This window comes from Rhinatrema bivittatum, chromosome 5 (assembly GCF_901001135.1).
Source record: "Rhinatrema bivittatum chromosome 5, aRhiBiv1.1, whole genome shotgun sequence".
Taxonomy (NCBI): domain Eukaryota; kingdom Metazoa; phylum Chordata; class Amphibia; order Gymnophiona; family Rhinatrematidae; genus Rhinatrema; species Rhinatrema bivittatum.
In genome coordinates this window covers 135,313,969-135,327,706 of record NC_042619.1, presented here as the reverse complement: position 1 = coordinate 135,327,706, position 13,738 = coordinate 135,313,969, and the positions used below count along the sequence as shown (strand labels likewise).

General features: G+C 44.8%; 1 protein-coding gene across 7 annotated transcripts in view; it reads right to left on the bottom strand.

Moving 5' to 3' along the window:
* SUGT1 (SGT1 homolog, MIS12 kinetochore complex assembly cochaperone) overlaps window positions 1–13,738 on the bottom strand; it is a 328,950-nt gene that overhangs the window by 218,175 nt on the left and 97,037 nt on the right. For all 7 annotated transcript variants that reach the window (XM_029602974.1, XM_029602977.1, XM_029602976.1 and 4 more), the window contains one exon: window positions 11,422–11,491. In XM_029602974.1, the coding sequence (XP_029458834.1) occupies window positions 11,422–11,491 (70 nt within the window). The remainder of the gene's footprint in view (window positions 1–11,421; window positions 11,492–13,738) is intronic.

The window sequence follows — 13,738 nt, the reverse complement described above, 5'->3', positions numbered from 1 at the left end:
AGTATAGAGTCTTCCTCTAGTTTAAACAGAATAGCTTCAGCTATCCTATGAACAAAAGCTAGGTATGTCAAATCCTCTATTGCTTCTACCCAGCTCTGGTGATGGTTGGAAAGAGCAGAGAGAAAATGTGGAATATGAGTCTGATTAATCCTCCAACTCTGAGATGACAAGCAGTAGATCCCAAGTAGAACTCTTCTCCTTTGAAGGCTCAGATTGTAAACCCTATTTAAAAGGGTTTTTTTTATTTTTTTAAACTTATAATCTAAAAAATAAACAAAAGAAAGTAAACTGAAGAAATTAAATGCACTAAAAAAAAAAAAACCGTGAAAATCATGGCGACAGAGAAAAATTGCTTGACTGTTCGCAATGTGGACTAAAAAAGACAGATGCTCATGTGGCGATTCCTGTGCATGTTCAGTGAAAGCACTTTGCTTAGTTTGGGAGAGAAGATGCTCTGACACTGCACCATCCGATAAAGTCACCCAATCGTGTAGCTGACTTTGTTCCTGCTTGTCCACAGAGAAAGAACACTGCATTAAACGTTAACAGGTACACAGCATGCTAATGACCTCAGTCAATATCATGCTGTAAATAAGGGGCTCGGAGCAAAATAAATGTGTTTTTTAGTGCTTAAAATGTAGCTTTTTTCAGGGGCTAGTAGTAAATTGCTAGCATCACTATTTTGGTGGGGAGGATTCAGAGAAGAATATATCCTTGGCCTTCTCCCCCAAGTATATCAAAAAATCTTGGGGGAAAACTGCAGCTCTTACCCTCTCCCAATCTGCACCTCCCCCACTCCCTTCAAAATCTCTCCTGCATTTGCAAAATAAAGAATTTCCCCCATGTCTGATTACCCGCCCCCCCCCCTTCAAAATCACACCCCAAAATTTCTTAATGCCGAGCCAGCAAGGAGACAGCTTCACATCTTACCAGCCCGGCATCCAATGACCTCTGGCCCCCCTACCAGAGGCCTCAAGCTCCAGAAGCCCGAAGGCAGGGCAAGCACACTGCTGAATGTTAGATGAGGCTGCCAGCTCAACAATAGGATATTTTCAGAGGGTGCTGGGATTTTATAGATTTCTACACTTTGCAATACCCGTGACGACAGTCACAAACAGACCAATCAGATCCAGTGAGCAAGGAAATGAAATACATAACATGGCAGCAATTGGGACTTAAAGGGACCTACATGAAGAATTTGAAAAACATAGTATTAAAAAGTTAAAACCTTTATTAAAATGTTGTGCATAGTGTTGTATGTTTCTGAAATACAAAGTATATAAAGATACAGCTTTCTAGCAGATTAAATTTAAAAAAAAGACCTTAATAAATAAAACACCTAAGAAATTAAAAGCTTGGCCCTTAATATTTTAAATGTAAATTGTTTGCCTATTTGAGCATTTTAAAATTTCAGCAAAACTATTTGACATATTAGACTAGCGCATTCAAAATACTTCTTTGTCCTCTGTGCTAATTCAATCCCTTGTTGAGTTACTTCTAAGCAAGCTCTTCTTTATATCCTCCTTGCATAAGAGCTTATATTCTATAAAAGTTTGGTGCTGGTGTAATTATACCCAGCACTGTGAATTAAGAGGTAAATGTGTCCTATTAAGTTCCTGCAGCTTTAAATTCAGAGCATACTAATGGTGCCAAAACCCAAGCAAAACTATCCTGGTAATACATGAAGAGCTTGGTCTTCATCTATGAACAAATTCTCAAAGGCATTTATACAAGACATTTGAAAAACAGAGAGACTGACTGAATATGGTGAGCAGGAGCAAAGCTAAAACTCTTCATAACTAACCTGAGTTTTCTCACCCTGTTTGGTGATCCTGAAGGCTTATTCGCACATGGAACACAGGCTGTCTGGTATTATGTGAATTGACAGAAACATTATTACTGGACAGCTTTATGAGCATTTGGTTCTATCCTGTATCATGACATCACTACACATAGGGCTGCTAGAAGGCTACAGGAAGCCAGCAGTTTCCTATTTTAATTTATATTGTTTTGCATAATAGGGAAACCTAGGTAACTTAATATTTGGAGTTTTTATGTTAGAAATTTTGACTTATTTTGGTATAGCAAACAGTGGTGCATGGACAATTAAACAGCCTCTATTTGCTCAAACTGAAAAGCTTGTAAGACAATATTCCATAACAGTAAAAGACTGCCATGCATTTCTCTTAATTGAAAACAGACCAATTTGTGGAAAAAGCACAACACAGAAACCAAAAACTCCAAAAAACGTAACCGTTTAGAATTTTGGCCTAATTTAAGAGCACCTGTTCCATCTCCAGCATTTCTAATGTAAATGGACACACATATATGGCAAGAGACACTAAAGCAGAGTTGCTTACCTGTAACAGGTGTTCTCCTAGAACAGCAGGATGTTAGTCCTCACATGTAGGTGACATCTTCAGTCTCTTAACTGAATTGGTTTTCAACCCAGCCTCCGAGAGGTGCCACAAATAGTCCAGGAGCTTCGGAGTGAGACAGGCGAATGGATCCAAGCTATGAGCCTCGCACCAGATGGAGAACCTCTTCCACTTCAGTCGGTAAGATTTCCTGGTGGAAGGCTTCCTAGAAAAAAAAACAGCACCTGAGACACATCATCAGAGAGGTCAAGGGACCACAGGACTAGCCTCTCAACATCCAGGCCATCAAAGCTAATGACCTGAGGTTTGAATGGCACAGCCTGCTCTGATCTTGTATAATCAGATCGGGGGAGGTCCCCAGACTGATCAGATTTCTGATCAATAGGTCCCGCAGAAGCGTGAACCAGACCTGTCTTGGCCAACAGGAAGCAACCAGGATCATGGTCCCCTTGGTCCTGCTGGAGCTTCAAGAAAGTCTTCATTACCAGCGGAAGCATACAGAAGACCCTTCCCCCAATGGTGGGTAAAGATGTCCGAGGTTGGTAGTCCATCTGCCCTGAACAGGGAGCAGAAGTGGCTCACCTTGCTGTTGCAAGGGGAGGCAAAGAGGTCCACGTCTGGAGTTCCCCACAGGTAGAAAATCCAGTCTTCTACTGTTTGATCCAGTGCCCACTCGTGCGGTCGGAACGCTCGACTCAGGCAGTCCACAACTACATTCTCTGTCCCTCCTAGGTACACTGCTCGTAGGAGCATGCCTTGTGACAGAGCCCAGATCCATATCTGCACCACCTCTTAACAGAGAAGGAACAAACCAGTGCCCCCGTTTGACTGTCTGGATCTGGAATGCTTTGTGGGACAAGCGATCCTGAAACGCCCAAAGAGCATAGCAGATCGCCCGAAGCTCCAGGAAGTTGTTCTGGCATTGAGATTCTTGAGCTGTCCACCGATGCATCCCCCTTACAAGGGGATGCATCGGTGGTCAGTATGACCTGGGGTAGAGAACTTGAAATGAAACCCCTTGCTCCAGATTGGACAGATCCTCCCACCAGGACAGGGAGACCTAGAGAGGCTGCGTAATGCAGATACATGTATTGAGGTCCTGGGTCACCTGCGTCCAACTGAGACCACAAAATCCACTGCGATCTGCTCATGCACAGACGGGCCAGAGGGGTAACAGAGTTGATGCCATGTGATCCAGAAGATGCAGAAGAAGGCGAGCCGAAACCTGCCAGCGTTGGCGGGATCAAGCTCACAAGGGATGATAGGGTGAGTGCTTGATCGTGGCAGAAGCACCCTGGCTTGAAACTGTGTCCAGTCCTGGCCCTAATGAATGCCAGGCATGGCATTGAGATGAGATGGGACTTTGAGTATAGATAAACCCCAGAGATTGCAGCACTGCAATGGTCAGATTGAGAGCGCGTAACGTACGAGGGTAGGGGAACATGTATACCTCCTGATGGCGGAGGTTGTGCCCCCATAACTGCCAGGCACTTGGTGAAAACAAGAGGGGCTGATGCAAGGCCGAATGGCAACACTCTGTACTGGAAGTGTTCCCTGCCCATAACAAATTGAAGATACTTTCTGTGACCAGGGAAGATCCTGATGTGGGAGTAGGTGTCTTAAGCCGAGGGAGAACAGCCAGTCTCCTTTTTGCAAGAGTGGGCTCAGGGTGCCCACACAGACCATCTTGAACTTTTATCTTTGAAGAAATTTGTTCAAGGCTCCTAGGTCGAGAATAGGGCAGAGGCCCCCCTGTTCTCTTTGGTATCAGGAAATACCGAGAGTAGAACCCTCATCCCCACTGATGCAGAGGAACAGGCTCAATCACTCCGGCCATTAGAAGGGCAGAGAGCTCTGTTGAAAGTATTTCCTGATGAGCAGATGAGGCCCACGATGAACATGGGTGAGAGTCCGTGGGGACATCCTTGAAGTTTAGCCTGTACGCTTGGTGAATGATGGAGAGAACCCACTGCTCTGAGGTAACGTGGGACCAGAGTTCCGCAGAAAGACGCAGCCTGTCCCCAACTGGAAGGCAGGACGCTGAGGGTATGGTAGTCTGGCTCTTGCTCCCCCACTCCCAGCCAAAACCCCGGAGCAGGGCTCTGCTGGGAGGCTAGCTGAGTCCTGGAGGCCCTCTGTTGCCTGGAGTAACCTCAGGAAGATATGTGTGCCCTCGAGGCAGAAGGGCAATATTTCCACTGGCGATATAAGCACTTCCTAGTGCCCTTAGCAAGAATTTTCTTAGGACAGCAAGTCAGAAGTACCTGCCGAAAGTACTGCTGAAGGGTCTCATGGTGGTCCTTAAGCTGGGCCACTGCGTCCCTCCTGTTTAACCGCCTCCAGACCGTACCACTGCCAAAAAGATGTTCTGCTGCTGTTGAGGCAAGCGCTCCAACAATTCCTGGACTTGCTTCCACAAGTTCCGATTATACTGGGTCATATATAGTTGGTAGGAGGCAATGCAGACAAAGAGCATAGCGCCCTGGTAGACCTTTCTATCCAGAGCGCCCAATGTCCTATGCTCCTGACCTGGAGGAGCAGAGGCGTGGGTGCGAGAGCACTTGGCTTTCTTGAGGGCAGAATCTACCATAACAGATTGATGTGGGATGTGATGCCTCTCAAATCCCAATGCTTGCCGTACTGAGTACTGATGCCTTCCAATTGACCGGAGGAACGGTCACAGGGTGTTCCCAGATCCTGAGTAGCAGCTCCTTGAAAATGTCATGGACTGGGACCACCACTAGTTCTTTTGAGGCATCCACAAACTGGAGGACTTCAAGCATTTTGTGCCAGGGTCCTCCTCAGTGAGGAACTGAAATAGGATGGCCTCTGCCATTACCCGAGCAAAGCCAGCAAAGGAAAGGTCTTCTGGAGGGGACCTACGCCTCTTGTCCAGTGGAGACAATTCCAAGAGAAGGTCACCCAAGTCATCTGAAGAGGACTCAGAGCTATCATCCCTCCACGATCATATGGGGGCTCCTCCTCGCTAAAGTCCCCTGGGGGCCAACATGGAGGATACCTGCCCAAGCCTCTCAGTTTGGGCACCAAGGGCAATGAAGGTCTCAATCCCTGATGGCCCAGGGCCTGAATCAGGGAATCACAGTCGCAGAACTAGCACACTCATGGGTGTCGTTGGTCGCATCAGTTCTTCCTCCTCAGAGGACCCGATGATGGAAATTGCTCCAGAGGAGGGCATTGGTGGCCGCTGGGGCACCGATGGTACCCCGGGAACAGGCTGCATCAAAAGTATGCCCTAAAAGGACTTCTAGACGATCAAGCAGGGGCGCCAAGAGAGACAGCACAGGCTCCAGCACCAGCATGGGATCCAGTGCTAATGGCGACTCAATACCCCGCAGGGCTCGTAGCACCGCTACTGAACCATGCGATCCAACTCCTCTTGAAAATCCACTGAAGAAACAATGGACTGATGAGCATCCTCGGAGCCCCAAGGAGGCTCAGTGCCCAGCACAAACACCGATGGAGAATACCTGGGACTCCCAGGTCTGATAGAAGCCGAGGCCTCCTCTCCAGGATGGCATAGAGTCCAACAGGATAAACATCATGCACGAGACTAAATGCACAATTGAATCTTTATGGGTAGAAATCCTTTGTGTGTCGGGGAATACTGTGATAGGACTATACTACCGTCCACCTGGTCAAGATGGTGAGACTGACAGTGAAATGCTAAGAGAAAATAGGGAAGCTAACCAAAACCTCAATCACAGGTAGGGGTCCCCCGACACTGCGGCCCAGTGATATTGTATTTGCACTCCCTGTTAACCTGTTGCTGAAACTCTTTAAGATTTTGTGATTACATGGTGTTGTTCCTCCCGACGCAGCCAGCGGGCGAAACACGGGGTCCGTGTCGGGGGACCCCCTACCTGTGATTGGAACCATTCGTAAAATTTGACAGTGGAGTTGCCATATGAATTGTTACAAATTAAATGAACTTTGGATCCAACGAGTTATTCTGCACTTGTTGTGTTTTGGATTTCTGATTGAAAGTGCAGTTCCAGCCCGAGTGGTGTTTAGACTTCAATTACCCCAATATTGACTGGGTAAATGTATCATCGGGACATGCTAGAGAGATAAAGTTCCTGGATGGAATAAATGATAGCTTTATGGAGCAATTGGTTCAGGAACCAATGAGAGAGGGAGCAATTTTAGATCTAATTCTCAGTGGAGAACAGGATTTGGTGAGACAGGTAAAGGTGGTGGGGCCGCTTGGCAATAGTGATCATAATATGAACAAATTTGATTAAATGACTGGAAGGGGGACAGTAAGCAAATCCACAACTCTCTTGGGAAACTTTGAGAAAATGAGAAAAATAGAAAAAAACTGAAAGGTGCAGCTACAAAAGTATAAAGTGAGCAAGAGGCGTGGTCATTGTTAAAAAATACCATCCTAGAAGCATAATCCAGATGCATTCCACACATTAAGAAAGGTGGAAAGAAGGCAAAACGATTACTGGATTGGTTAAAAGGGGAGGTGAAAGAAGCTATTTTAGCCAAAAGATCTTCATTCAAAAATTGGAAGAAGGATCCAACAGAAGAAAATAGGATAATGCATAAACGTTGGCAAGTTAAATGTAAGACATTGATAAGACAGGCTAAGAGAGAATTTGAAAAGAAGTTGGCCGTAGAGGCAAAAACTCACAGTAAAAACTTTTTAAAAATATATCCAAAGCAGAAAGCCTGTGAGGCAGTCAGTTGGACCGTTAGATGATCGAGGGATTAAAGGGGCACTTAGAGAAGATAAGTCCATCGCGGAAAGATTAAATGATTTCTTTGCTTCGGTGTTTACTGAAGAGGATGTTGGGGAGGTACCCATACTGGAGAAGGTTTTCATGGGTAATGATTCAGATGGACTGAACCAAATCACAGTGTACCTAGAAGATGTGGTAGGCCTGACTAACAAACTTAAGAGTAGTAAATCACCTGGATCGGATGGTATACACCCCAGAGTTATGAAGGAACTAAAAAATGAAACTTCAGACCTATTAGGAAAAATTTGTAACCTGTCATTAAAATCATCCATGTAACCCCCATATTTAAAAAGGTCTCCAGGGGCGATCCGGGAAACTACAGACCGGTTAGCCTGACTTCAGTGCCAGGAAAAATAGTGGAAAGTATTCTAAACATCAAAATCACAGAACATATAAAAAGACATGGTTTAATGGAACAAAGTCAGCATGGCTTTACCCAAGGCAAGTCTTGCCTCACAAATCTGCTTCACTTTTTTGAAGGAGTTAATAAACATGTGCATAAAGGTGAACCTGTAGATGTAGATGTAGTGTACTTGAATTTTCAGAAGGCATTTGACAAAGTTCCTCATGAGAGGCTTCTAGGAAAAATAAAAAGTCATGGGATAGGTGGCAATGTCCTTTCGTGGATTACAAACTGGCTAAAAAACAGGAAACAGAGAGTAGGATTAAATGGACAATTTTCTCAGTGGAAGGGTGTGGGCAGTGGAGTGCCTCAGGGATCTGTATTGGGACCCTTACTTTTCAATATATTTATAAATGATCTGGAAAGAAATATGACAAGTAAGGTAATCAAATTTGCAGATGATACAAAATTGTTCAGAGTAGTTAAATTACCAGCAGATTGTGATAAATTGCAGGAATACCTTGTGAGGGTGGAAAATTGGGCATTAAAATGGCAGATGAAATTTAATGTGGACAAGTGCAAGGTGATGCATATAGGGAAAAATAACCCATGCCATAGTTACACAATGTTAGGTTCCATATTAGGTGCTACAACCCAAGAAAGAGATCTAGGAATCATAGTGGATAACACATTGAAATAGTCGGTTCAGTGTGCTGCGGCAGTCAAAAAAGCAAACAGAATGTTGGGAATTATTAGAAAGGGAATGGTGAATAAAACGGAAAATGTCATAATGCCTCTGTATCGCTCCATGGTGAGACTGCACCTTGAATACTGTGTACAATTCTGGTCGCCGCACCTCAAAAAAGATATAATTGCAATGGAGAAAGTACAGAGAAGGGCGACCAAAATGATAAAAGGAATGGAACAGCTCCCCTATGAGGAAAGACTAAAGAGGTTAGGACTTTTCAGCTTGGAGAAGAGATGGCTGAAGGGGGATATGATAGAGGTGCTTAAAATCATGAGAGGTCTAGAACGGGTAGATGTGAATTGGTTTTTTACTCTTTCGGATAATAGAAAGACTAGGGGGCACTCCATGAAATTAGAATGGCACATTTAAAACTAATCGGAGAAAGTTCTTTTTCATTCAACGCACAATTAAACTCTGGAATTTGTTGCCAGAAGATGTGGTTAGTGCAGTTAGTATAGCTGTGTTTAAAAAAGGATTAGATAAGTTCTTGGAGGAGAAGTCCATTACCTGCTATTAATTAAGTTGACTTAGATAATAACCACCACTATTACTAGCAACAGTAACATGGAACAGACTTAGTTTTTGGGTACTTGCCAGATTCTTATGGCCTGGATTGGCAACTGTTGGAAACAGGATGCTGGGCTTGATGGACCCTTGGTCTGACCCAGTATGGCATGTTCTTATGTTCTTCTGTATGATGAGTGGGCCTGAACAGAAAACCAACATGGAGAAGGAAATCCCCAGAATCCTCTGCTTTTCTTTAGCCTGCCTGGGCTGAATGAACTCTAAGTGACTTTCTGAGCATGACTTGCAGAACTTCCCTGGATATCTATAAAGACAGGCAAGCTGGCACCAGAAAGGTGAGGCCTATTCATTGGGTCACAAAGAAGAAACCAATGGCGGGAGCTTCAGGCACTATTCTCAGGAGTTTTTATCAACATAGCCACAGATGTGTTAATTATCTTGACCAGTAAGATTTTAACAGAACAAAAGGACTCTCTCGAGAGTGAGGGCAAATAGGCCATGCCTGGGAAAACTAATCAGGGCAGTTCAGAGATAGGTTGTCATGTCAACAGCATGATGTGACCATGTAAATGATTCTTTGGGCAGTCACACAAGTCTAGAAGCTTCCACAATATTGTCTGTTATCTATAAAAGAAGGATCACTTCCTGTATATGATGAGATGCTGGTGGACAGGTTGTCAGAGGCATGGCATCAGCATCTCCCAAGAATACTTATATTGTTCAATAAAAGATTATGTTTTACACTGAAAATCTAAGTGTTCTTGTCTCCCTGGCCATAAGCATCCTAAAAAATGGCATGGCGCTTAACAGGTACCGGCACAGCAGACGCTGGTGCCGTACCTGACCTGGTGCCGTGTAAAGACAGCGACCAGTGATGATGCTTACAGGCCTTCCCTTGGTACTCGGCCTGGTCCTTCCCCTGCACCAAGGAAGGCAAAGATCCCAATGTCTTGGAATGCAAGGACACCAGAGATGGCCTATATCTGGCTCCTCTCTCTCGAGAGGGTCTGGATAGAGAAGTGGCTAGGGACAGCATATCTAGTGGCTTCCCGCAGCCTCCCGGTGTCGACGCCCCCGATGCCGAAGTAGATGGGTCAGATTATTTTGTGCCCAAAAATCTTTTCGATCTTATCTAGCCGGGCGTCATTTGATGGCAGAGCGTGCACCCCCGGACGCCCTGCAACGACCCCAGGCAGAGGATACAAAACCCTCATGCGGATCAGTGATAGACATGGTCTGCGGGAACTGGGGGCATCATTGAAAACCATATGATGCAATAAAAAACAGCTGCGAGCAGATGATGGCTGGCAGCCACTGAGAAGCAACACACCAGTAACCGACCACAACATGGGGAAAATTCAACCTACCTCATCACAAAGGATACCGACCGGTGGAAGAGGGACCCAGCGCCGAAAAAGCCGAAAAATACAATGGAAAGACTTAAAAACAAATAAAAGAGCAGAGCTCCACTACTGCGAGGCAAACACTTCACAGAAAAAAAGAGACTGAAGAGGGACCCCACGTGGACACGCAGATAGTGTCTTGCTGGGCATGCTCAGTGTGCCAAAGTTTCTAAAAACTTCGCGAAAGGTTTTTTGTGCCAGGCTCCATCTGATGATGTCACCCACGTGAGGACTACCATCCTGCTTGTCCTAGGAGAAAATATATTATCTTAGAAATGATAGCAAAATTGGACCAAATGATCCATTCAGTCTGCCCTGAAAGCTTATTATGGTAATATCTAGCACTCTGTTAAGTTACCCTGTTTCCCTTTTACTGGGTGATGAGCCTTTCTGAAAATTCAGACAGTGGTGCTTGTCGTGCATCATTTATGGACTTGGCCGCTGACGCAGACCTGTGTTTTTTTCCCTAATGTCATAAAAGTCAGATCATAAAAGTCAGGGCCCCATGTTGATTGTCTGAATTCAGTTCCTCTCCACCCACCCCTGCTATCAAAGCAGAGAGTGATGTTGTAGTTGCATCAAAGGCATCAAGGCTTATTAGTTAGGGGTAGTAACCCTATGCCTTTTATTAAGGGTAGTAAATGCTGCTCCATACAGATTACCCTCAGGTTTATCAGTTCTCAAGTCTATAAAAGTTGGGGCCCTTGTTTGATTGTTGTCTGAATTCAATTTCCCTTTTCCCCCTTCCACTGAAGTGGAGAGCAATGCTGCAGTTGCATCAAAATTTAATGGTTAAGTATACTAATCCCTATGTCTTCGGTTAAGGGTAGTAACCACCGCACCAGCAAGTTACCCCTATGCACCCTTTCCCTCATTTCATCCTCTAGCCTTAAGAATCCGTGTTTATCCCATGCCCCTTTGAATTCTTTGACTGTTTTGTCTTCACAACCAGTACACATCTTTTTTTTCTCTAAATATATTTGCCTGCTTTCTACTATACAATTGTGAAAAAATATTTTGAAACTCTTCTCCCCAAAGCCCAGTCCCTGAACCCCCCCCCCCCCCCCCCAAAAAAACCAAAACATTTCCACACGGCTAACCTAGTTTCTATACTAGATATAACTACTAACACAAGAAAAGCAAAACAAAAAATACACCTTATGTCATATCAGTTACAAAATATGTCTAGACTAGATGCAAGCAAAAAGTACTGATAACTAAGCTCCCAAACATAACTTTAGAATATGAAATCACATACCCTTTCCTTAGGAATGCGATGGCAGAGTTTGGCTGGAGTTCAAGGGACTTTTTTGCATCTTTAGCGGCATCTACATTAGACCAAAGCATCACAAATTAACAGCTAATGTGTATTATTCCACTGTTATTTCCTCTACCACTAAGTTGTACACAAACAGAGAAATCTGCTATAATGGTGTAATCAGTGTTTCTTCAATTTCCTCATGAATTTAAAATGTATTGCATTTATAAGCAGCCTATTCACAAACAAAAATGAAATGTGATCCTGCCATCCTAGTATGAACAAGATGAATACCTGCCTTTCCTGGGCATTTGAAATTTTATTTCACCATCTAAAATGACATCAGTCAATTATAAATGAGAAAAAATACAGAGTAAAATATCTTTTTCCATCAATAGCAAGATGAATTAGCCATGACATGTAAGTGATGTCATCAGGCGGCACCAAATGGACTCATTTCTTTAGCTCTGAGCATTTGCGTGAGCCTCCTCGGTTATTTTTTTTTTTGTCTGAGCACAGCATGGATCTATACTCAGTCTCTTCAGATAATTTTTTCCATATCTTTAGAATTTTTTATTCTTTTCTTCACTTTATTACTATTTACCGTATTTTCCGGCGTATAAGACGACCCCCCAAACTTTTCCAGTTAAAATATAGAGTTTGGGATATACTCGCCGTATAAGACTACCCTTCTGTGTCACTACATAACCATACTGTATGTGGTACCCAGTATACAACAACCAGCCAATCAGGGCAAGCGATGTACCTTACCGGCGATTGGCTGGTTGTTGTATACAAATCCTGCTTGGATTGGTCAGCTCTCCCTGCTTGCCCAGCCCTCCCTGTCTCCAACACTATCAGAGCGGTAACGCATCCCTCTGGCCCACCCTTGTATCCTATTATCGGTACCTCCTTCTCTGCCTCTCAGATCTTACTCCTGAGGACTGCAGTGAAGCGGTGCAGACGTGCATGTGCGAGATCTGAGAGGCAGAGAGGAGGTACTGGTAATAGAGATGTGAATCGGAAACCGGAATCGGTTATGATTCCGGTTCAGATTCACATCGTGGGTTTTTTTTTCGTCCGGCCCGATCGGATTTTTTTTTTTTTTTTTATCGGCTGCGCCCGAGCCAATAAACAAAAAACCCACCCTGACCCTTTAAAACTAATCCCTCAGCTTCCCCCACCCTCCTGACCCCCCCCCCAAGACCTGCCAAATTAATTAAATACAACCCCCACCCTCCTGACCCCTCTAAGACATGCCAAATTAATTAAATACAACCCCCACCCTCCTGACCCCTCCAAAACCTGCCAAATTAAATACAACCCCCCACCCTCCTGACCCCTCCAAAACCTGCCAAATTAATTAAATACAACCCCCCACCCTCCTGACCCCTCCAAGACCTGCCAAATTAATTAAATACAATCCCCCACCCTCCTGACCCCTCCAAGACCTGCCAAAAGTCCCTGGTGGTCCAGTGGGGGTCCAGGAGCGGTCCGGGAGCGATCTCCTGGACTTGGGCCGTCGGCTGCCAGCAATCAAAATGGCGCCGACGGCCCTTTGCCCTTACTATGTCACTGGGGTCGACCAATGGCAGCGGTAGCTCCTGTGACATAGTAAGGGCAAAGGGCCGTCGGCTGCCAGTAATCAAAATGGCGCTGACGGCCCTTTGCCCTTACTATGTCACAGGGGCTACCGCTGCCATTGGTCGACCCCAGTGACATAGTAAGGGCAAAAGGCCGTCAGCGCCATTTTGATTGCTGGCAGCCGACGGCCCAAGTCCAGGAGATCGCTCCCGGGCCGCTCCTGGACCCCCGCTGGACCACCAGGGACTTTTGGTAGGTCTTGGGGAGGTCAGGAGGGTGGGGTGTTATAGTAAATTAATTTGGCAGGTCAGGAGGGTGGGGGGTTTTGTTAGATTTTTATTTTTTTTTTTTATATTCGCTCTATAAGACGCAGATATTTCCCCCCCCCCCCCCTTTTGGGGGAAAAAAGTGCATCTTATGGAGCGAAAAATACGGTAATTATTCGCCCTATAAGATGACCCCCGGCGTATAAGACGCCCCCCAACTTTTGAGAAGATTTTCAGGGGTTAAAAACTCGTCTTATACGCCGGAAAATACGGTAGTTGCCTCACTGCCCTGCCCAAGCACTTTTCAGCATTACCAAAAAAAGAAAAAAAAAAAGTTTGCCAACAAATGAAGATTCCTTTCTTTTTCAAAATGTCCAGCAAAAAGAAAGCCTCTATGAGCAGATTTAAGAGCTGCCTCTGTGGTAAGATAATGTCTCTTTGGATACAAACTATGTTACTGTTATCTC